The sequence below is a fragment of the Sceloporus occidentalis genome, unplaced genomic scaffold, assembly GCF_023333645.1.
Source record: "Sceloporus occidentalis isolate IW3139 unplaced genomic scaffold, rSceOcc1.0.p SCAF_2, whole genome shotgun sequence".
Taxonomy (NCBI): Eukaryota; Metazoa; Chordata; class Lepidosauria; order Squamata; family Phrynosomatidae; genus Sceloporus; species Sceloporus occidentalis.
This window is the reverse complement of record NW_028316982.1, coordinates 1,704,486-1,729,189: the sequence shown is the minus strand read 5'-3', so window position 1 is coordinate 1,729,189 and position 24,704 is coordinate 1,704,486. Positions and strand designations below refer to the sequence as shown.

The 24,704-nt window shown below is 43.8% G+C and overlaps 1 protein-coding gene across 3 annotated transcripts in view; it reads left to right on the top strand.

Annotated features, from left to right (window-relative positions):
* LOC149317854 (segment polarity protein dishevelled homolog DVL-3) overlaps positions 1–24,704 on the top strand; it is a 59,202-nt gene that overhangs the window by 24,006 nt on the left and 10,492 nt on the right. For 2 of the 3 annotated variants that reach the window (XM_089508562.1, XM_089508563.1), the window contains exons 2-12: positions 6,692–6,761; positions 11,116–11,237; positions 13,762–13,868; positions 14,699–14,834; positions 16,940–17,033; positions 18,142–18,211; positions 19,297–19,436; positions 20,620–20,696; positions 21,814–21,881; positions 22,556–22,705; positions 24,017–24,148. In XM_089508562.1, coding sequence (XP_089364688.1) covers positions 6,692–6,761; positions 11,116–11,237; positions 13,762–13,868; positions 14,699–14,834; positions 16,940–17,033; positions 18,142–18,211; positions 19,297–19,436; positions 20,620–20,696; positions 21,814–21,881; positions 22,556–22,705; positions 24,017–24,148 — 1,166 coding nt within the window. Of the gene's footprint in view, positions 1–6,691; positions 6,762–11,115; positions 11,238–13,761; positions 13,869–14,698; positions 14,835–16,939; positions 17,034–18,141; positions 18,212–19,296; positions 19,437–20,619; positions 20,697–21,813; positions 21,882–22,392; positions 22,444–22,555; positions 22,706–24,016; positions 24,149–24,704 lie in introns of all 3 variants that reach the window. The other variant, XM_089508561.1, reaches the window with a different exon arrangement.

Sequence of the window (24,704 nt, the reverse complement as noted above, 5' to 3'; positions counted from 1 at the left end):
CTGGAATCTCTTTCCCCATAGTTTGTGAATGCTATTTTCTGGAGCTGAAGAAAACAAATTTGCCCTATCTTCAGCATGACATCCCTTCAAATATTTAAACAGGACTCTCATACCATCTCTTAAATGTATTCTTATTCTTATTCTTATTATTATTATTATTAAACCCACATTGCAGTATCTTTTAATGTTACGGGGATGGTGGCTAAGGCTTTGTGGTCATTCCTTTTCTCTGAGGTATACAGGGACCAAGAAGCTGGAGGCTTTCTTTCTTCTCTCTTCTTTACTCTTTTCTTGGCCTCCTACTGAGTTGAGGCTTTTCCAGGAATGAGCCATTCTGCTAGCAAAGCACATTCCACAGCCTCAGCTCCTTCCTAGAGGACGGTTTGCCTGCCATTAAACCCAGAGCCAGGACAAATCTGACAACGCACTTGGAAGGGAAGCTGAGTTTGCAGGGGTGCAAAGAAGCAATTGCCGTTTTTCTCTGTGGCTTCTCACTTGGCACTTTGTTCTTCCTTGACCCATGCCAAGGCCTCAGCCTTCCGGGAATGCTAAGCTTCCCCTAGGGACTCGGCCGGACAGTTTTGTGTGAGCAAGTGGGACCCTTCCTCTTGGAGGCAGTGCGTGTAAAATTTATTTTTAAAAAAGCTTTATTACAGTTATGTGTTGCCCTTTTTCCTTATGGAAACCAATGTGAGGTGTGAGTAAAGGGTTGAGGGCCTCAGATCGTCTCTCAGGCTCATATTGACAAGCCCCAAGCTGGTTTAGGTTCAGAGATGGGGACTACGACAGGCACCTCCAGGGCATCTATCACAGAAGTATAGATCATGTGAAAGCATTTTTAAAAAATCCCTAACCAATAAATATGGGGTAAGAGAGGGCCATGGTAGAAGTGAGGGTTAAGCCTAGGTTTTCTAGTCCAGCATTCTCACCATTGAATCAGCCTACCAGTGCTATTTCTATGTTGAGGGTTGATGTATACTTGAGTGGATAAATAAGAGAGGCTGAGGATTGCAAGGCATAAAAAGAGAGCAATTTGGACCTGTGGATTTGACTACTGGCTTCTACCACTCTGGTTTAGGCAATGCTCAAAACACACTTGAATACAGTCATCCCTCCATATTTGCAGGTTAAGCATTCACGTATTACTCTTGCCATCGAAAAAACGAATTCTTGCTAGATACAGCGCGCCCGTGTCATACATGGATTTGAGATTACGCGCTCAAGCCGTGGGGTGCACACGGGGCGGCGCGTCCCATTCAATTGAATGGGCACGCGCGTCCGTTGCGCCCCGTGCGCTGCCGTGCCACCGTGCACGAGCCCCATTGTTTCCAATGGGGCTTGAGCATAGGCGGAATTTGCCTTACGCGGAGGGGTCCGGAATGGATCCCCCGCATAAGGAGAGGGCGGACTGTATCTGTAAGTCCACCAGTGCAGTTCTGTGGAGCCATTATAGAGTCACACTAGAGAATCTAGAGATGCCCAGAAAAGTGTTCTTTCAGGTAATAAATAAATCAATAGTGGGTCTATATTTGTAATTTGTAAGCTGCTCTGTGCCCCAGTTTTGGGGAAAGGGCAAGATATAAATAAATATAATAAATATAATAGTAGCTTGCACCCGCTCTCCTCCGCAGAACTTGAGGGCCAACTGTATTACGCAACACCGAGAGTAGAAACAGGTACTAAACCCGAAAATGTTTGATCTGTGGATGTAATTAGCTCTCCAAAAATAAGTGTTGTAATTAACGAAGGAGCAATTGTGAACGTACAGAGCATCGATTCCCATTGGCGTTTCAGGTATTTCAAACTTGCAGTCCCAGAAGTTCCAGCCAGAATGATGAGGGATTTTGTGAATTGATATCCAAAATATCTTTGGTGACACTGAGGTTGAGCACAACTAACTTGGGCCACATTCTGCTTGATGAAAAGATTTTAAAGATAAGAAAGCAGGCTTTGGCATTTCCTTTCCCTTTTCTTTTTAACAAAACAGGGTCTCTCCTCACAGTAATGAAATCCCAAAGCAAACTTTCATGGAAAAAAGTCTGCAGGCTGCTGCTCTGCCTCCATGAGATACGGACCCCAACAACTGTCCTCCTTCCTTGTGTGGCTGCGTCTGGAGAGGAGACTTCAAAGGCCGCCCAGTTCTGGCTGGAGCTTGTGGCTTCCTGGATTGAGTCGAGGGGGCTTTCATGACTTCTTTTATTTGTGTAGCACAGCCCCTCCATAGGTTGGAGGAAAAAGCCAGGGGTTTTTGTGTTTTGCCTTGTATAGCTGGATGTTGAAACACAAAGCTTTTGTTATTATTCACTGGGATGGAAGTAAGTTAAAGCAGTTAAACCAGGACCTGCCATGAAGAGCTTTTAAAAGACCTTTGTCAAATAACTGCTATTCTGTGCCAAGAGAAGGTTGAACCCAGCCATGTCCAAATCCTGGCCTGAAGACTTGTGTTCTCTAGCCAAAGGCACTGAAGCCAGTTGCTGGAACTGATGGCTCAAGCTGGAAACACGGGTGCAGCAGGCAAAACAGTCCTGCATTGTTGACCAGGCAAAGGCATTAGCCCAGGCCCCTTGTACTGGCATCTAGCATGGACAGCCCAGTGCTTTTTACTGCCCACTGTTGCTGCAGGCCCTACTGTTGGACACCCCCCGCCTTTTTTCCCCATTCTGTTCCTGAAGCATGCTCTGAGCTTTGAGAACACAAAGAATCATAGAATCATAGAGTGGTAAGAGACCCAAAAGGCTATCCAGTCCAATGTAAGACCCCCATGACATCATCATCATCATCATCATTATTATTATTATTATTATTAAGCTTTATTTATATAGCACTGTAAATTTACACAGCACTGTACATACAATCTTTTTAAATTAGACAGTTCCCTGCCCTCGGGTTTACAATCTAAAAATACACAACACAAAAGGAGAAGAGAATGGTGGTGGGGAAGGGGATCAGGTCCAGCGGTTCTTCTTTCCCTCTGAGGCCTGGACCAAGGCAGATGAACTGGAGGGCTCTTCTTCTTAGTTCAGGCCAGGCCCAATGTAGCTGGTGTAGCTAGGATGGTTCTGAGGCACTTGGTAATTTGGTGTGCCTCTCCACCACAGTGCAGGCAGAGCAACAGGTATACCCACTACTCATGTTCTGGCTTACTGCTTGGCCATGCAGCTTTCTTGGCAGTACCTCCTCCTCCTGGCTTGGCTCCCCTCAATGGCCCTGTTTTCTGAATTTCACACTCAGCCTCATAACTTTCACCTTCCTAGCCAAGCACACCCAGCTGAGTGGGGTGTCTGGGTTTCCTATACAGGGACCACTCCAGGATATCCAGATTCTGGCCATCTTGGAAATACTGCCTTTTGGTGGTCTCTGACCAATAAGGTATGCAATCCACCAGGCCTCTAAACTCCACCAAACACTTGCCCACTGACATGCTCTTTTACCCAGCCTGTGTTCAAAGAAGGAGATTCCACCACACTCCAAGGCAGTGTCTTCCACTTTCAGATAGCATTTACTGTCAGAAGATTCCTCCTAATGTTTAAGTGGAATCTCTTTTCCTGTATTTTGAATCCGTTGCTCTGGGTCCTATTTTCCAGAGCAGCAGAAAGCAAGCTTGCTCCCTCCTCAATATGATACCCCTTCCAATATTTAAAAAGGGCTATCATGTCACCTCTTAACCTTCTCTTCTCCAGGATAAACATCCCAGCTCCCTAAGCCTCGCCTCAGAGGGCTTTATGGGTTTCCAGACTCTTCACCATTTTGGTCGCCCTCTGGACCTGTGCTAGCTTCCCAATATCCTTTTTGAATTGTGATGCCTAGAACTGGGCACAGGATTATTCCAGGTGAGGCCTGACCAAAGCAGAATAGAGTGGCACTGTGTCTTCCCTTTCCCTTGATCTATCATATATACTCAACTATAAGTTGACCTCATGTATAAGTTGAGGGCAGATTTTGGGGCCAGGATGGTGGATTTTGATATGACCCATAGATAAGTCGAGAGTAAAACTCAGGAGCATGTAACAAAGGATGTGAAGAACGAAGCAACAGAAAACAATGCCAGAGAACAAAATCCCAGTGCTCATACTAAAGGCTGGGTGGATGAGAGAGTAGAGTGAGGCCACTGCTTCCAAGACAGATTACACTCTTGCCTTTCACCAGGGGATGGTTCCTTTTTTAAAGTAAGAGATAAACTACAATACTTACATTGACCCATGGATAAGTCGACCCAGGTTTTTGGGGTCAATTTTTAACCTAAATTTCTAGACTTACACATGAGTATATAAAGTAGATGCTATATTCCTATCGATGGAGCCTAGAATTGCATTGGTTTTTTAGCTGCCATATCACACTGTGAACTCATGGTTATAGCTTCAGGACATGAGGTACTTGTACTAAGCCCCGAAATCCCCACCATGCTGATCTGGTGGTTGTGATGCTTGAAGAGTGCAGTCCCTGCTTGTAATCCTTAAATTTGCAAAATTTAAGGATCAAGGTGTCTGGGCAATTTTAGTGTAGGATTTTTGTAATTTACACAGGTTACAGAAATGTGGGTTGTTGTTGTTTAAATGCAGAATAGGGATTCATTTCTTGTGTGTGTGTGTGTAGCACAGTCAGCCGCTATTCCTCACTAGAGCTGTGCATATGCAGCTGTGACAGCTGTCTTCTGTATCTGTCATATTAAAGCATGCTTTCCATGCATTAATAGCATCTGTGGGGTGGGTGGGGTGGCAGATGCACAGTCCAGCAGCCAACAAGGAAAAGGACATCAGTTTTTCCATTTGAACAAAACTTTTGCCAAGTAAACAAAGGATCTGATTGAAATTATAACGTTCTCTATGTTGTAGCATTTTAAACAAACAGTCTGAATCCAGAGAAAACGGAAATACTGGTGATAGGTTCCCCAGGTCCGGGGAAGGAAATGTATACACCTGTCCCGAATGGGGTCACACTTCCCCTGAAGGATGAAGTTCTTCTGGACTCGTCCCTGCAATTAACATCTCAGGTAGATGCAATGGTTAGAAGTGCTTGCTATCAGCTTCGGTTGATACGCCAACTGCGACCCTACCTGGGTCAAAGGGACCTTGAAACGGTGGTACATGCTCTGGTAACCTCTTGCTTAGATTTCTGTAATGCGCTCTACATGGGGCTACCCTTGTACCAAGCCCGGAAGCTTCAGTTAGTACAAAACATGGCAGCCAGATTGGTCACTGGTGCATCCAGGTTTGACCATATAACACCTATTTTGAGAGATCTCCACTGGCTGCCCATTCGCTTCCGAGCGCAATACAAGGTGTTGGTTATCATCTATAAAGCCCTACATGGCTTGGGCCCGAGTTACTTGAGGGACCACATCTCCCCATATAATCCGCCCCACACACTTAGAACATCCGGGAAGAACCTGTTGGAAATACCATCTTCCAGATATGTCTCCACATCCCAGAGGGCTTTTTCTGTAGTAGCCCCGCGGATCTGGAATAGTCTTCCCGAGGAGCTCCGTCTTATGACCCCCCCTGGAATCATTTAAAAAGAGACTTAAAACCTTTCTCTTTTGCCAAGCCTTCTCCTCTGTAGAATGAATAGTATTTCGATGCGATTGATTCCCTGCCTTACCCTGCTGTATGTTGTCCATAGAGTTTGTAGAATTTTTATATTGGAGTTGATTTATCTTGTTTTTATGAGATTGTGTAATGGTTTTTAATTAGTTTGTAACCCCGCTTCGATCCTATGGGAGAGGCGGGGAAACACAAATAAAATTTATTATTATTATTATTATTATTATTATTATAGTGAAGAACTTCTGCTTGTGATATGGGAAAAGAGCTTGAACCCTGTATTTCTTCTTTGGAAAAAGATTCCAGTTTAGATTCTTGCTCAGTTTTATAGTTTACTGAATGAGGCAGATATGTATATATGTCATGCTCACTTTCACAGATTTGCTTTCGAAATTATAAATAAGAGTCAGTACTGGAGAGGACTTGGTTTGGGCTTCTCTACTTGGCACAAGTACAAGTTGACAGGAAGGTAGAATACTGCAAGTTAGCAGGTTGTCTGCAGGTGTGTTTGCTTTGATTCCTTGGTTGCCAAGCATGGATCTTGAGGTTGAGGGATAAGGAGAGGAGCAGAGCAGTTGTGATGCATGCTAAACTATCCTTGTAACGGAAATGGGTTGTGGAAGTTGACACAAGAGCAGATTCTGTTAGGCCAGAACCTGACATATTCTGCAGATTATTACATGGTGCCTCTTTCGATGTCATTGGCGATTCCAGAGTTCCTTGGCTGAGAGCCATGCCAATTTTGAAGAGGCTTGAAACAGCCACTAAATTCAGTATGTGGATGTGCTAAGCTGTCATGGTTGTGGGATGGAGGTGGAGAGTTCCAGTGGGAAGTCGGTGTTCTGCTGCTCCTGGATCCAGTGATTATAGATGTCTGCTAATCTCCGCTGGTATTTTTTCAAGAACTCTCCAAAAACTAATCAAGGAAAACGTGTCCAGTCTTCCATTAGGTCAATGGCAGTATCTTGGATTTTTGACTCTGAATGTCTTGATGTTGCAGCCTTGAAGGAGATCATAATAATAAATCTCCTGAGGAAATCTTTATGATGGTGGTAAAGTTAAGTCAAGCTCTAGTATCCTCCTGCCTCCTCTGTTACCCTTTCCTTATGGATTAGTCTAGATTCTGACATTTCTCCTTTTTCTTTTTACAGGGTTGTGAAGGAAGAAATCTCAGATGACAATGCAAAACTTCCCTGTTTCAATGGCCGAGTGGTATCGTGGGTAAGCAGGACTCTGGACTTGTTTCCTCTGCAGATAGCTGTGAATAGGGTTTTTGCACCAACAAGTTTATAGCCATAGCATTGGGTTGGCTGTAAAATTGCTAGTGTTTGATGAAATGTTGTCAGTAGTAGGCTAATTTTGTGCTTATTTTCAAACACATCAGATTTCTGGCATAAGCTCAATTCTTGTTCTCAAAAATGGCATGGTTTGCAGAAAATGAACAAATGGTTTGCAGAGCCAGAAAGGGTGGGTTTGAGGCAGAGCAGAGTTTGTCAAGGGGCAAAATGTCTTGGGCTAGCGCTGGTTGTGAGAACCAGTCTGTTTCTCCTGTTCCAGTGTCCCCAGTAAAGTGTAGGCTTATAGGCTGTGTATGCATGTGCGTGAGAGAGATCAAAATACAGAGATTTGAGACAAACACTGGAAGGCCACAATATATGGCTGCTGAGCTCTGAAAGCTGTATGCATAACACATTGCGTAGGTCTGTTCTAAAGGGGCAGAAAGTGGCATGTTTGCCTCTGATAGGGAAATTTCTATGGAAATATTCCAACGTGTGTCACAGGGCAGTACCAGAACTTCCATTTTCTTAATAATATAATCAGAAGCTTCAGTAAATATATTTTCCATGATGGATCAATTGTTTGCTAGTAATAAGGGAGCTGAATGAACTTGCCCTGAGCTGAATTTGGAAGACCTGAGCCTCACTGGCATGCTTCCTGGATCTGAACTATGTTCACGTTAAAGATCTAATTTGTTGAAACTGGATAAGGCTATCTTAATAATAATAATAATAGTTTTTATTTATATATTTCCCGCCTCTCCCTGCAGATCGAGGCGGGAGTACAACAGAAAATTTAAAATTACAATTTAGTTAAAATTCATTTAAATGGCATAATTTTTTTAAAAAAAAACACAACAATAGATTGGTCCTATAAAAATTCCATATCAACATCTAACTTCAATACAGTTCTTAGGTCCAGTTCTATATCCCTAGCATGAGGATAGTAGTGATTCAACTCGGTAGTGTTCTTGTGTAGGCAACCAAATAGTGGGAAGCTTTAAAATCACGTCAGTAGATGCCAACCATGCACTCGTTCCACTTTACGTTGCGGAGGAGGGACCATGTACCCATGGGCAGCCGGTAGTGAGAAGGCAGGAGAGGAAGAAAACCACATTCAGTGATTTGTTCTTCCCACATCTTACCCCACTTGGCGTTCACCTCCGATTGTGCTTGCTGTCTCCTTCTCACATGGGCAGCAGTTGTACTGCAGTCAATATTATCTGGGATATGAGTGGTATGGAGGAAAGGGATGAGCTCCCCACAAACAGGATAGTCTTTGGGAATAAGTCAAGGGCTAGTCGGAGTCATAAACTGAGTTAGGAGATGGAAAACCATTTATGGAGAAAAGTATCCTAGATATTAGTCCTAGCTGATGCCTGTTACCAGATTTTCTTTCCATCAAGGATATCCATGGATCCCATTGTCAACGTAATGATTGACCGGACTCTGGCTGGGGACATTCTGGTAGGGATGGGGGGTGGTGGTCATGCCTCTTCATAGAAATGGGTGACTTCAGCTCCATGGTATGACTGATACCACACTTTCTGCTTTCTTCTATAGATGTCAGCCGCAGCCATTCATTTTAAAAGTAATTGTAGCATGTCCTGCTGAGTCACTTAACTACAGATTCCTGAAACTGTGGCTTTTATCTGGAGAAATAAGCTAAGCTCCTAACCCTTTCAGTTGTCAGTGGAGAAGTTACACACTGGCATGCCTCCTCCTACCCAACACGAGACTACAGTGGTTCCTCCACATTTGCTGGGATTTGGGTGAAGGATCCCCATGAATGTGGAAAAACCGCAAGTGAAAACCACTATTCTTTTTACCTGAGAGAACACCTCTCTAGGAACTTCTAGGTTCTCCATCACAACTCTGTGGTCAAATTCTGGCAGAATTGCACTGGAGGACCTAGAAATTCCTAGAGTGAACATACTAATCAAACTATGAATAACCATATCCGCAAAATTCAAAGCTGAAAATGTGGAGGGCCAGCTGTATATTCCTATCTTAAACAGTTGTAGCTAGGAGTCTTTGTAAAACTTTTGAGTAGCTGGGTGTCAGATCTTTTCATTGACTGACCTGCCTCCCTAGCACTTTGTTTTAGTGCTCCAGAGACCTTTCTCTTCCAAAGCCTTATCCAAAAAAATCTCATATTGTATACTATACATGCACACACTGCCCATTTTCAATATAAAATGGAAAACTGAAATATATATTTCGATTTCTGAACGTACGCAGCTTTTGCTCCGGTCACAGAAAGCTGAGATGTCTAGGCTGAACCTCTTGGCTTTGTGCACAGAGAATCCTCGACAGCCGTGCCATCTGTTTCCTCACAAGACAGCTGGACCTCTTCGGCAAGGAGGGGGCCTTTTCTTTTGTACATTGTGCCTGTTGCCTCCTGCTCCGTGTCCCCCATGACTTTGGGAATTGTGTCTGCACTGCAGGGACCAGACTGCAAGAAGCTATTTCCATAACGCGACTCTAATTTTAGGAAGCTTAGTGGGTGAGGGCAGTTCAGCCAAAGTCTGTCCAGACAGCTCAAGAGGCTGAGGATTAGCAGGACTCTCGCTCTGAGAAATTCAGGCATCTGGCATGCTGGTGGACAACCTTTTCTCCTTGCATTTACAGTTTTGGCCTCTTAAGACCGTTGAATATGTGACTCTTTCCTTTTTTGTGTTGTTGTTGTTGTGTGCCTTCAAGTCATTTCCGACTTACGGCGACCCTCAGGCAAACATATCATGGGGGTTTTCTTGGCAAGATTTGTTCAGAGGGGTTTGCCCTTGCCTCCCACTGAAGCTGAGAGAGTGTGACTTGCCCAAGATCACCCAATGGGTTTCCATGGTCAAGTGGGAATTCAAACCCTGTTCTCAAGAGTCCCAGCACTCCAAGCACTACACTAAGTTTTAAATTATTCTGTCTTTTTCAGTTATTGTAACCCACCTTGAAGCCCATAGTGAGTGAAAGGTGGGAGATAAATCTTTGAACTCTCTCTTCCCTCTTTATAGACAGGTAAAACTATGCCACTACTGGTCTCCATGAAGGAGTTACTGAATGGCAGTGATTTAGGAATTGGTTATCTCTACTTTTATTAAAGCCTCAGGGGCTCAGGGGCCATTTGTTTGTCCCCAGTGTCCTCTGTGAACCATACCAGCAAAACTGGAAATGACCAGACATCCACTTGCATTGTTGTAAAATTATTTAGGGGTGGGATGCAGAGGTCAAAATCAGGCATAGTAGGTCCCTACATCCAGGGCAGTAGTCCCCAAACTGCTCTTTAAGGGATTTTGGACTTCATCTCCCAGAATCTCAGACTATTGGCCAACATGGCTGAGGCTTCTGGGAGATGAAGTCCAAAATCTCTTAAAGGGCACAGTTTGGGGACCACTGACCTAGGAGATTATCAGATGTGGGACGGGAGTGAAACCCGTCTTTATTCCATCCATGACAGAGATTGTGCAAAAGACATTCATAGGTTCAGACTGATTCTGTCATTAAACTGTCAGTGAATTTTGTCTTGTAAATTGACGATTTCTTATTTATTTAATGACAACAAATTTCATTGTAACATCTGTTTTATTTAAGGGTTATATAATCATATTATATAATGTAAACATACCACTTTCTGGTTGATGTTATCCATTTTTCTTTGTTTGTTTAATTTTTGGACTCTTTCCCTTTTTTCTTGTTTCCCCCTTGTGAATATGTATAAAGATGAACCTCCCGCTTCATCTGACTTGGGACAAATGTCAGTTATTGGTCCTCATCCAGTCAATAAATGTGGACACTTCCATTTTCCAGTCCTGGGTTTTTGTTTTTACTTTTGAAGATGGATGGATGGATGGACCACCCACTAACAATACCTTCATCTGACCTGGAATGAATGTCAGTTTATTGGTCCTCATCCAGTCTATAATACACTAGTTGTGCCCCTACCTGGAGCAGCAGGACCTAGAAACGGTTGTACATGCTCTAGTAACCTCTCGTCTTGATTTCTGCAATGCTCTCTACATGGGGCAACCTTTGTGCTACGTCCGGAAGCTCCAATTGATACAAAACATGGCAGCCAGACTGGTCACCAGAAAATCCAAGTTTGACCATATTGCACCTATTTTAAAATCACTACATTGGCTGCCTATTAGCTTCCGGACATAGTACAAGGTGTTGGCTATCACCTATCAAGCCCTACATGGCCTGGGTCCAGTCTACTTGAAGGAACGCCTCCTCCCTTTGAGCAGAAGTTCATGTGTTTCTTTATGTCCATGCTGACTTATCATCTGCCTCCTTTCTCCTTATAGCTTGTATCTGCTGAAGGCTCTCACTCAGATGCTGGATCAGTCTGTGCTGACAATCAGCCGGAGCTGCCGCCCTCCATTGAACGGACAGGAGGCATAGGAGACTCCAGGCCTCCCTCTTTTCAGTAAGTTAAATGAGGGTGTGGAGTGGGGCAATGTGTGATCCGCTCTCCTGTTGGAGGTATCCTTAAAACCTTATTCACTTCAGTATAAGACAATCTCAGCCTTTGCCTCGGGATTATTCCTGTTTCAGTGTAAAAGGATTATTCCTAAGGTGTGGTGGTCTAATGGCTAGCCTGTTAGCTGGGCAGGCTGTAATGAATCAGCAAAGGTAGTTGTTAGATTTATCAGACTGGTTTCCTTGAGAGGTGCCACGTCTGTCCAACATTTTTAGGTACACTGTGGTCTGGCTTTCACTCCTGCTATAAGTAGGAAAGCCCCTGGTAGACCACTTGCTTTGTAGGCAGAAAATCCGGTCAATCCCTAATAACTTGTGAAAAGGGATCTTAGGTAGCAGGACTACTAAATACAAGTCTTGCATAAGACCTTGAAGAATCACTGGCAGTCACAGTAAAGAGTTCTTACCCAATAGGCATCAGGCCAGCTCTGGAGGAATTAGAGAATTACCTGGAAGTGCTTTCCCATATCCCAGGAATAACTATATTAATGGAAGAGTGGCTGAATTGGTAAAGGTAGGAAATACTTCCTCCATGTGCCTGTTTGGGGTGTTCTGTGGTGTAATGGGAGTGAGTAGCTAGGCTTGGAGTTCTTGGCTGCTTTATATAATGTATATGCAGTAGGTGCAGCTGGATGATATATATAGGTGCAGCTTGGCAGTGCTAAGGTGACGGGTGGCATTATTATTATTATCCCCCTTTTCTCCCAAAATTGGGACCCAAAGCGGCTCACAGTCTAAAAAAATAATACAGTCATCCCCCTTTTTTGCAGGGGATCCATTCTGGACCCCCTCATGAAAATCAGGTTTCATTTATATTCAAACCCTATTGGCTTGAATATAGGTCCGGGCACATGCCCTATTCATTCCCCCTCCATTCGTCCCTCACACATAAGCATGGGATGCAAGAACAGAGGGAGAACTGTACAATTAAAAACTTACAAAACTGACAGTTAAAATGGTATTCAATGATCACAATATTAAAAAGATCATTCATTTAAAAAATAGAATACAATTTTAAAAAAGATAAAATCACTTTAAAAACCATACATTTTAAAACAATATACTACCCCCAGGACTTTCTTTTTAAAAATTCTGTTTTAAACGCCTATCTAAACAAAAAGATCTTAGCTTGCCGGTGGAAGGACAACAAGGAGGGGGGGCATTCTGGCCTCCCTGGAAAGGAGTGCCAGAGTCTAGGGGTAGCCACTGAGAGGGTCTTGCATCCCCACCAACCGTGGGAATGAGGATCTTGGAGCCTGAGCCGATTAATCCATTGTATGGTTTGCCAAATAGCCTGGACCTGAGCTATATAGGGCTTTATAGGTCAGTCCCTAGTTCCTGGCCAGTTCAAATTTATGGAATCGTATGTGATTCTTAGACTTTTCCAAGAGCCAGGGGAGAGTCATATGTTTTGCAAGTTCTCCTAAATAATAATAATAATAATAATAATAATAATAATAGGTTGTCCCAAGTTAAAACCTATTATTATTACATGGAAAGCTGCAAGAAGAGGTTTGTGTAGCTTTCTCAGTGATCTGGTAGTTTTTCACATACTCTGAATTTAGTCCAACAAAAATCCACCAAACAGTGATTTAACCTTTCTTGGCCAAATGAAGGGCATAATATACTTGTTGCAAGCTTTTGAAGCTCCACTGGGTTCTTCGTCAGGCAATATGTTACAAACCATTTTTGTTCATTGTTAAACATGAAGTTTAAAACATGCCTCCTTTGCCTGTGGCTGGCTCATACAGGGAGATACAGTCTGCTAAACAGCCTTGACCTGAGCCATATAGAGCTTTATAGGTCAGTCCCTAGTTCCTGGCCAGTTGAAATTTATGTAGTTGTATGTACAGTGCACCTGCGTCATACGTGGGTTTGAGCGTACGCTTGGAGCCGTGCGGGGACGCAAGGGGCGGCATGTCCCATTGAAATGAACGGGGCACGTGCCCATGGCACGCGTGCCGCCACGTGCACGAGCCCCATTCAGGTGAATGGAGCTCGAGCATACGCGTTTTTTGGCTTACGTGGGGGGTGGGTGGGAATGGTTCCCCTGTGTAAGCCAAGGGTGCCCTGTAGTATCATCCTTCTTAGAATCTTCAAGAGCCAGGGGAGAGTCATGTGTTTTGCAAGTTTTCCTAAATAATAATAATAATAATAATAATAATAATAATAATAATAATAATAATAGTCCCAAGTTAAAAATGCACTGTAAATGGAAAGAGGTTTGGGTAGCTTTCTCTGTGATCTGGTAGTTTTTCACATACAGTAAATTTAGGTTTTATTTATTTATTTATTTACTTTATTTTTAAACAAGTGGGATTCAGTCCAGGAAAGACTGCATGGCATGTTTTCTACATCTCTGAGTTGATCCCCATCCTTCCTTTTAAACCCCAAGTTTCTTTGACCAATTTGGAGGAAGTGCCTGTCTGTGCAGTCACATGCAGTTTCCATATATGTGCTTTACATTTCAGTCCCAACACTGGGGGAAGTCGAGAGAACCTGGATAATGAGACGGAGACTGACTCTGTGGTGTCAATACAGAGAGAACGACCACGCAGAAAAGATGGACCTGAACATGGTGTGTTCCCCTCTTCTTCCTGGAGTTCAGCTGAATCTCCCACCTGACAACCAATACTGCTCTGCAGCTTGTACATTGGCCTTTAATGCTGTGTGTACTGTCTTGGAGGACAAGATTAAGGTTAAGGGATCCTTAGGAGATCCAGCTCTGTTGCCACACACACACTCGCCCCACATCCCAAATCCACGTTCTTGCTCAATGCCCACAACTTTTCAGATCTGTGGCCTGTTACAGACAGCCAAAATAAAGCTGCTTCGGGTCTCTTTGGAGGTATGCTATTTAAATGATGCATGGGTCCTAAGAGTCCGGAGGTTGCGCCAAAGCACACTCTATTCCTAAGCACTGGAGAGCAGCTTTGGTGCAGCTTCCGGATTCTTAGGATGCATGCATCATTTAAACAGCATACCTCCAAAGAGACCCGAAGCAGATTTATTTTGGCAGTCTGTAACAGGCCTGTGTTAGCAAGTGGGTAAGCTGACTCTCCATTTTCAAACAGAAAAGAAAAATTATTCTGATGAGGCAGAGGACCCTTCCTCAAAATTGGCCGGCATGAAAGCTCAGTCGTTTTCTGCTGGTGTAAACTGTCTGCCAACATATTTGCCATTTAGTTATGAAAATGTTTATATCCTGCCCTACAGCTAAAGGTTTCAGGGCAGCTGACAGTAAAATAAAATGTGAAATAGTAAAAAATAATAAACAATCCCTCAGAGCTAGAAGCACAACCTCTTTGTGATCTCTTTCCAAATGAGGTGCGTCTTGCTTGGCTTTTAGGAGGGTGATTGCTTGTATTGAAGTCTTCTACTATTGATCCTCTCTTGTCATTACTCCAGCACCCAGGGTGAATGGGACAGCCAAGGGGGAAAGGAGGCGAGAAGTAGGTGGCTATGAAAGCTCCTCCACCCTCATGAGTAGTGAACTGGAGACCACCAGCTTCTTTGATTCAGATGAGGATGATTCCACCAGCAGGTAAGGAGCGGGAGGAGCATGGTTTGAGAAAAAGTGGAGGCTGATGGAAATCTACCACATAAATACACTTCAGCATCTGTTGCTTTCCTTTCTGATGCTGACTGGTTCATGACAGCAAGGTTGGAAAAAAAATCTGAAACAGATTTTTTAAAAATAAAAACAAACAAACTTGGATCTCTGCCATATAGGTCATGAACAGCTCCATAGTGTTGCTGCATCTTCCCCAGCCATTCCATCCTTGGTGAAACTAGGATCGGAGTAGATCACATCCGAGAGGCCCCATAGTCAGAGGTGAAATTATTACATCCTGCTAAGGGCCTGTGGAATCTTGTGGATGATGTAATCATTTTGCATCTGGTTATAGGGACACAGATAGATCCCTCTCCAGTCCTCTGCTGCACACAGCAGGGATGAAATGCTCATTGAGAAGCAGCTGTGACTACAGTAGGTCTGGGTTACGGGCTTTGGTTGGTTCAAAAGATGGAAGGGAATTGCAACCTAGATAGCTACCAAAAAGAGATATGCACAGGTGGAAAGTTGACTTTTGCCTGCATATGTCACTCACAGGATGCCAGCTGTCATTTGCTAAATATTGGCTGAAGAAGGGCAAGTGAGAAAGCGCACCCAATACAAGATGCTGAACCTGTTGCTAAGGAAGAATGATGGCTAACATGCTGTAATCTCCTGATGGGTGATAACAAGATCCTCCCAAAAATGTAACTCAGGGACTGTGCAGACCGGCATGAAAACCTATAACGCATGCCCCAGTTCCATCCCCAAGCTGGTGTGACACTGCGTGTCACACCACATGGCGTGGGGCATCACAGTTTTCCTGGATGCAGCACTGCAGGAGCACCATAAAACTGTGGAGCAGCAGCTATCATGCCCTTTGCAGGGTGCAAAAAGAAGCTGCTTTTTGCGCCCTGCAAAGGCCAGATCGGCGCTGATGATGCGGTTGCTGTGGCCCCGATCTGGCTGTAAAAGGGGTGGCTGGAGGCTGCCCCTTAAGGGCTGTCTGCACAGGCCCTCAGAAAAAAAATGATTTGAGCTTCACAAATCATGAGCCAGTTGTAGCTGTGAAAAGTTCATTTTCTGTATACTTTCCTGTGCAAATGAACAGGAGGTGACCATACTGAATAAGCAAAAAAGAGATGCGTGTGTGTGTGTGTGTCTTTTAGTGTATATTGACCTACTAACCCTAGGACAACATTAGGTTAATATAAACTATTATTATTATTAACCTTTATTTATAAAGCGCTGTAAATTTACACAGCGCTGTACATACAATCTTTTTAATCAGACGGTTCCCTGCCCTCAGGCTTACAATCTAAAAAGACACGACACAAAAGGAGAAGGGAGAGGTGGTGGAAAAGGGGATGAGGTCCAGCAGTCTTCTCTACCTCTGAGGCCTGGCCCAAATCAGATGGTGGATGAAGGGAGGGCTCCTTCAAGATGGTGGATGAAGGGAGGTCTCGTCTTCTTCCAGGCAGGCCTGTTGGAGCTAGCCTGCCTCTCTCTCCCTCAAGATGGAGGCTAAAGGGAGGGCTCGTCTTCTACCAGGCAGGCCTGGTGGAGCTAGCCTGCCTCTTGTGCGTTATGCATCCTGTAGATATGCTACTAGCCCCAAATACTTTCAGAAATCAGATGGGTTCTTTGGATTAGATGTTGCAAGTCATTGCACATCAGATTTAGCTAGTAGAATTCCTTGCTCCAGACTCCCATGTTTCCCACAGGCATGGTTGATCACAGTATTTAGGAGAAGAGTCATCCTTGTGCCGTCAAGTAGAATACCACCTCTGCAACATGTGGATTGGTGGTCTACATAGGTGGTTACCTATGTTGGTATATTTCTTCTTGCATTTTTGAGATGACCCTTCTCTGCTGGTTGCCTGCATGGTATGACTAGATATGATAAGGAGTGGGTGGGAACCTAGTGAATATGGTAGTCCTTTCTTGTTCAGGAAGATAGGCCAGATGGCATTTTTTACCTTGTTCCTGGACCCTTGCCTTGATAACATTCATTGCTTTTTGGTAGTTATGCTTCTCCTCTTGGTAAGCCTGAGAATTATGTTCTTGCCTCTTTACAATTACGTTGTTGCCCACAGGCTTAGCAGCTCCACAGAGCAGAGCAGTGCCTCCCGCCTGATGAGAAGACACAAGCGACGTCGGCGAAAGCAAAAAGCCCCACGCATTGAGAGGGTGAGCTGCCTGGGGAAGGTGTTGGGGGCTAGGGATGATGCCACAAGTGTGTCAGCGCAACTGCTGGGGTCCAACAACCACTATCAGCAACTCAAACGAGTCCTGGGGTTAAATCAGACCCTTGTAGCAGAGCTGGCAATTTCCAGAAGCTGAAGCGTGGCTCCAAAGTCCAATTGGGATGACAGCAACTGGATGTCTTCCAAGAACTGCAGCAATGCAGGAACCTCCGGGGACACACAGCAAACCGATGCTGTAGCTTGTTTAGATAAACCATCAGAGAAACAAAGTCCCTGAAGTGCTCTATTCACAGTGCTATTATACAAATCCAGATCTCTAAAACTCCAAAACATACCAATCCAACTCCTACTTCAAACCCACAAGCTATCCCTTGCAACTCCTGGGTTTATATAGTCTCCAGACCATGTGGTCTCCCAAACCCAGTGAGTTCAGGTGTGTAACCATGTCATGTGTCTCCTGTGCAATCCAGACACATGTTTCATCATCCATGGCTACGTGCACTTGGACACTGAAGTGTCCTTGAGCCAATGAGCTTCTGCTGTGCTGATCAGCCTTGCCACTCTGCTGAATGCTCATGGCCAAACACACACACATCAAGCATTTCCCTGTGTGCTGTGTTTTAACCCTTCAAATTCCTGACAAAGTGACCTCACAAATAATAATAATAATAATAATAATATGTTTTATTTATATACCGCTATTCCAAAGATCATAGCGGTGAACAGCAAGTAAGCTAATTAGCAAGTAAGCTAATTTGCCCCCAACAGTCTCGGTACTCATTTTAGCAACCTCGGAAGGATGCAAGCCTGAGTCGAGCTTGGGCCCTTTTGCTGGTCTTGAACTCGCAACCTTCTGGTTTCGAGTGAATGGCTGCAGTACAGGCATTTAACCACTGCGCCACCAGGGCTCCAAATGTTGGAGCTAAGCCCAGATCCTGTGAGTGGGTTAAAATAGCTTTGATCAAAGGTGGGGGGGAGAGCCTTTGAGGGCATTGTGACTGTTTTCTAACCAGTGGTAGGATCCAGATTCAGTTGTTATGGCTGGTGTTGAGATTATTTGTTTGATCTCATTCTCTTTCCTCCTGCTATAGTCTTCATCCTTCAGCAGCATCACAGATTCTACCATGTCGCTGAATATTATCACAGTCACCCTCAACATGGGTGAGTACTTGTTATTGGGTGTAATGTCTAAGCCCTCAACTGGCCACATAACCAGACTGGTAGATAGAAGAAACTGGGCAAACTCATGTTTTGGGGTTGGAAAAACCTTCAAAGGGTTCCAGTGCAATAATCAAACAGTCTGTTTCTAAGGCAGATGTTATTTGGATGTAGGACTTCATCCAGATTTTCACTGTCTCTCCCACCGCACCCCTTCCACTGCTGAGGGTGGCCCTCAAGTTCCCTGTTGAGCTTGATGTGGCTAAATGATTCATCTATTCAAAAGGTTGTGCTTATTTTTTTTTAAAGAAATAACTGGATTATGTTAAGTTAAATGTGTAGTCATAACTTACTGTAAACATCCAGGAAAGGCAGAATATTTAAGACTTAATGTCTTGATGTTTCCTTGTGTGCCACCATTTCCCCATCACTTCTCTTCTTAAAGTGTTATGCTGTAGTTCTCCCTTTGTGATCATAGGGCACTTGCCATCCCTCACTCCCCCAAGGGCCTGATTCCACTGAATGCAGGTTGTGTTTATCCTCCTTAAAATACTATGTCCACAATTTCTTGATTTAGCTCTGGCTTTTTCATAGAAGACTTATTCCACAATGTACAATGGCCTTTACCATTTTTTGGCAATGACCCATTTTTAGCAGGGTTTTTTTTTTTTTAGCTTACTGATAAAGCATAATAATTTAGAATGATCATCCAGTCCTTTTATGTTTTCATGACTCAGGTACAAAACACACTGTAGAAATAATCCATTTTGATACTGCCCTGGCTCAGTGCTAGGGGTTTCTAGGAACTCTAGTTTTGTGAGAAATTTAGCCTTCTCTCTCAGAGAGAGCTCTGGTGCGACAATAAACTACCATTCCCAGGATTCCCTAGCACTGAGCCAGGGAAGTTAAAGCATTATTAAACTGGATTATTTCTGCAGTGTGTTTTGGATCTCAGTTCTCTGTCCTTTGAAAATATTGTAACTGATGAATTGCTTTTTCTTAGACTTTCCTTTTAGTTTATTAATCACCTGGTTGGACTAATTAGCAGGTTGGGTTCTAATCTGAACTGCACACTCCCTTTTCTGCAGAGAAATACAATTTCTTGGGCATTTCCATTGTCGGACAGAGCAATGAGCGTGGTGATGGTGGCATATACATTGGTTCCATCATGAAAGGAGGTGCTGTGGCAGCAGATGGAAGAATTGAGCCTGGAGACATGCTGCTGCAGGTATTTTTCTGGGGGGAAAATAGCCCCAGTGTCCTACCAGTAAAGCCAGGTTTCCAAGAGGTCTTGCTTTTAAGGGAAAAGCCTGGCTTTCTATCACCAGATACTATTGTCCCAGGATAACTCTTGAGCTCATATTGAAGAGATAAATTAGGAGATGAAGCAAGTTAAAAGATTGTCAGCAGCCCTTGGCAAGACATATGTACTGCCTATGCCTACAATATACACGAGAGAGTGAGAGCCAGAGTTTGCTGGTATCATGAAAGGATGGCATTTACAGGTCTGTAGAGAATGACAAGTGACCTATGGATGACCAAGAGCATCAGGGCGGCTGAAATATCTTGAGGATGCCTTTCTTTTGTAAATCAGTATGTGTGCATGTGGAAATGCCATTCTCTTTTAGAACAAGATATGTGCTCTCTTATAAACCTTACGTTAGTGAAAAAGATCAACCCTTCCCCAAATGTGGAAGTCTGGTTTTTCTGTACTTCTGCTGTGGGGATGGGTTGCAGTGCAGCCCACAAGAGTATTGCAGGGTGGAGTGACACCTTGAAGTGGTCCTTCACCACAACTACCTGGTGAAAATAATACTGTCTTTGTATCGAGGAAACCTTGTGATAAAGATACTCTTCAGATTTCAATTTTGTGAAGAAGGCTTCAGAAGTTTAAAACCTGCCTGCCTATGTTGTTGTTGTCGTCGTTGCGTTCCTTCAAGTCATTTCTGACTTACACTGACTCTAAGATGACTTTATCATGGGATTTTCTCGGCAAGATTTGTTCAGAGGGGTTTCTCTTTGCCTTTCTCTGAGGCCGCGAGACAGTGGCTTGCCCAGTGGGCTTCCATGGCTGAGTGGGGATTGGAACCCTGGTCTCTAGAGTCATCGTCCAATGCTCAAACAACTACACCATGCTGTCTCCGCTTATAGGCATTAACAAATAGTGCTGCTTGAAGAGAGCAGTTATAGTTGGACGTCAGAACACATCATTTCCTTCCAAAAACTTTGACTCAGCTCCTGGTGTTTGCAATTGGAAAGGATCTGGGCCAGCAAGCCTGGGAGTAGCCTTAAAGAGTTGTTTCCAGTCAGGATAGACATTACTAGGATAGTCAGATTAATTAGTCAGTCTCCTGTGTTTCTTTGTGGCCCAACTCTTACGTGAGACTTATACATCTTATCTATCCTTGCAGGTGAACGATATCAACTTTGAGAACATGAGCAACGATGACGCTGTAAGAGTGCTGAGGGAGATCGTGCACAAGCCAGGGTGAGGCCTCTTGTAATGCAGGCTTGATGCATTACTGGGAACAGTAGCAAATGGTCAAGTTTTCATTAGTGACCTCTGGTGCCTTCTGGGACTATTTTGGAATTCTGACAGTGCAGTTTAGCACTGAAGTTCTAGAAGTATAATTCTGGAAGAATAGCCCAAGGCTGCACAGTTGTGGTGAGAGCAAAAGGGCAAAGAGAGTGGCACCAGCCATCATGTCTTTTGGTTGCACCATTTGTGTTGGCCGATTCTGAAATTTTGTTACTGCTGATTAGAAAGCTATCCGAATTCTGACGATTTGTTTTCCATTTTGGACTGCCCAGAGCATACATTAGTTTTTCCTCTGTGGTTTCCATGCATTGTTCCCTCAACTATCAGTACAAGCAAAGGTAGCAAAGCCTTTGGGAAGGAAAATTCTTTTTATGAATGCTTTTGGGCATACATGCTTACTAACCAGTCAGGAGATTTAACTCATTAGGTTACTTACAGAAGTTTCACCAGAACTAAAACATACATACTTACCGCACAGAGCAGATAAAATCTGCCAGTGAAGAGAACAGTAGATAGACAGAAACAGGGAGTAGCTTCTTAATAGTTTGTGTTCAGGTTTTTAGGGATTTAGTCCAAGTCTTTCAACAGAAATCTGTGCTCATTGAGATGACTACAGTGAGGTGCTACATGATAAAAGAGAAGAGAAAAAAAGCAATCATCCTTGCATTTTAGAAGAAGCCTTCTGGTGGTCTCTAGAAGGTTCCAAATGTTTTTGCTTACATGCAGAAAACTCACCTGTCTTGGTTGTTTCATTTTAGCCGTTCTGAAAGCCTTTATGGCTGAAGAGCGGGGTATAAATACTCCAAACAGATGAATAAACAAGTAAATAAAATGTACATGTGCATATTTGTAGTTTTGAATAAAACATTTCCTGAACTCCTCATCTCTTAATAGTATACCCCCCCTTTTCATTGTTATTTCTGCCTCTAGTACCAAATTTGCTGTTAAAAAAAATAATGTCTTGGAACACATCTACTTTGTTAACTGAGGTATACCTGTACTGAGCTTTAGGGAGAATCTACTTTTTTGTCTTATTTATTCTGTGAATATTCTGTTTCTGTTGCAGACCCATCACATTGACTGTTGCCAAATGTTGGGATCCTAGCCCCAGGGGCTGCTTCTCATTACCCAGGAGTAAGTGATTGTTTCCATAGCGTGTGTGGAGTTTTCCTGGACTGTACTGCAGAAGGATGCAGGTGGGGGGGTTTAGGTTTGAATGCTCCTGTACTACACTGGAGACACTTTGTTCCTAGAAAACTAGCATGTTAGGAAGAAGGCTACTGTTTTCCCCACAAATGGCTAGTTTTCTACATGGAGAGAGACTTTTAGGTGCAATCCCTAGAAGTTCAATCATGGAAAAGCTTTACTGATTAAATGTGAGAAAGCAACAGAGGTGCTGAGCCCTTCTTTATCTGCTCCTCTATACTTCCGTCTCTTTCTTTCTGCTTCTTCCCTGCCACTATGACTTCATGCCTAATCCTCTCCTTCCACATCACATCTCACATGAATCGCCAGATTGGCAAGCTGGTTTTCCTGCATGGCAACAACACCCCACATAAAGCTTCTTTGCTCCCTTCTCTGTGCCAGGGCAGCTTCTTCTTCTGTCTCCCTCTTGCTGATCCTCCCTCTCTTCTTTCTCCCCCAGTTGCTCCCCAGCGGATCTGGGCTGGGCCAGACTCTCCATGCTCCGATCCGGGTGAGTCCCGGCTGATGCTGGGGGAGGACAGGGCTGCCCAGAGGCGTTGGCTTCGATGAGAGGGATAGCGTTTCAGGAGGAGGCTTCCTCACATTCGGTGTGTTCTCTTTAGGTGAGCCTATACGACCCATTGACCCAGCAGCCTGGGTTTCCCACACTGCAGCGATGACTGGCACCTACCCAGCGTACGGTATGAGCCCATCCATGAGTACAATCACTTCCACCAGCTCCTCCATCACCAGCTCCATCCCAGAAACCGAACGTAAGTCTTTGTGTCTGTGTGGTCCCCATCCCTGCTTGGCTTCCAGTCACCTGCACACCATGCCTGATAGGAGCAATACATGCACAGGGGCAGAAAACCCCAAATAAACAAAACCATTGGAGAGTTGGGAGAAATTTATTAATCTTTCCCCGTGCAGCTTGAGTTGTTTGGGTAGGCAGATTTGTTCCTCTTTTATAAAGCATTTTGATTGATCCAGGACATAAATATTAATTTAGTGGCTAGACTAGAAATGGAAATGAAAGTCTAAAAGAAGGAGAGGTACATGAAAGCGTAAAAAAGAGAGATACACAGAAGCAGCCTGGGAAGATAATCCCATAAAAGGCTAGGCTAACTAGAAGGTTTAATTGTTGTTTACTCTGGAGTAGTAATGTGTATTCCAGGTGTGATCAATTGGAAAATCAGGTGTAGGTCTTAGATTATCTCCTTTGGATATGTCATTACAGCATCATGCAACAGTGTGGTAGTCTTCACATCGCAGAAGTATATACAGTGTCCTCCTTAGAAATGCATTGTGGCCAGTAAGTGGATTGAGTAATGACTATGTGGGGTTGAAGGGTAGAGAGGCCTTTGAAAAAAGACACTGCTGACTGAAGATGTTGAATGGATCTGGAACAACCACAGGTACCTTCAATTATTTAAATGGGTGCCATGCTGGCTTGCTTCCCTAGACGTAGTTGCGATAGAGAGCAGAGAAGAATGCATTTCTGTTCTTAAAGGGACCTCAGGATCAAAGAGAGGGCAAATGGTTAGTTGGACACGTGGATTTTGAAATACATATATAAAGCTAGCCACAATGGGTGTAGGTATCTTACTTTGCTGGCCTTTGTGGAGTTTTTACTGGACGCTATATATTTGGCATAGTGAAAAATCTATGAATAGCTGTAGCATTGTTGAAATGAAGCAACAGTGTCCTTGATCAATGCCTAGTGGGAAGACCTAATCTAGGTACTTGGAGCTTTCTCAAGGAAGAGCTAAGGTAGAAACATACATTGGGTGGATGTCTGTGGAGGTTATGGTTCTCAATGGAGTTAATGACAATTTGTAGCAAAATGGCAGGCAGGAGTCTGAACATTCTCTCCCAGCCTGAGATGCTACAAACTTTTTGGAACATACAGCTGGTTGCTACATAGTTCAGAGAGGTACTGTAGAAAAACTAATGGCTTCTAGGCTGTGCCTGTGATGTATTGGTCCCTGCCCCCCATTCCCTCTGTGTGTGGCACCTCCATGTGCTCTCCTCTACCTTTCCATCCCCTCTCATCTCTGCCTCCCTTCCCTCCGTCCAACCCGCAGGCCTCGATGACTTTCACCTGTCCATCCACAGCGATATGGCCACCATTGTCAAAGCTATGGCCTCTCCTGAGTCAGGCTTGGAGGTACGTGACCGCATGTGGCTGAAGATCACCATCCCCAATGCTTTCATTGGTAAGTCTCAATCTCTCCCCACAGAAAATGGATGACATATTGTGGGAGGACTCCTTGTGGTTCAGCATGTCTCTCTAACAGATGCATTGTTAGACCCTAACAAACAAACAAATAAATAAATAAATAAATCATATTTACTTCACCATGTCTCTATAAGGGGAACAAGGTAGCTGTGGGAATGTACATGAGGAGCAGCATAAAAAGCTGTTCATCCTTAGAGAGACTCCTCTTGCAGAATTATGCATGGTATCTGGTGCCAAACTTGTATCCTTGAGTAATGGAAGTGATGCCAGCATTCTCTGAAGATGCCAGCCAGAGATGCTCCCGAAATGTCAGGAATAAGCTCTTCCAGAACATGGCCACAGAGCCTGAAAACCCCCATAAAAAAATTATTTTATTAAAAATATCCTTGGGGGTTTATCCTTTATGTGTGTGTATCTCTGTGTGTATGGTTTTAACTTGTTTCAAGTTTTATATAGTTCAATATGGTTTTAGAATGTAATTTATTCTTATTGTAATACATTTTGAAATGATTCCTGGATTTAGAAATGTTTCA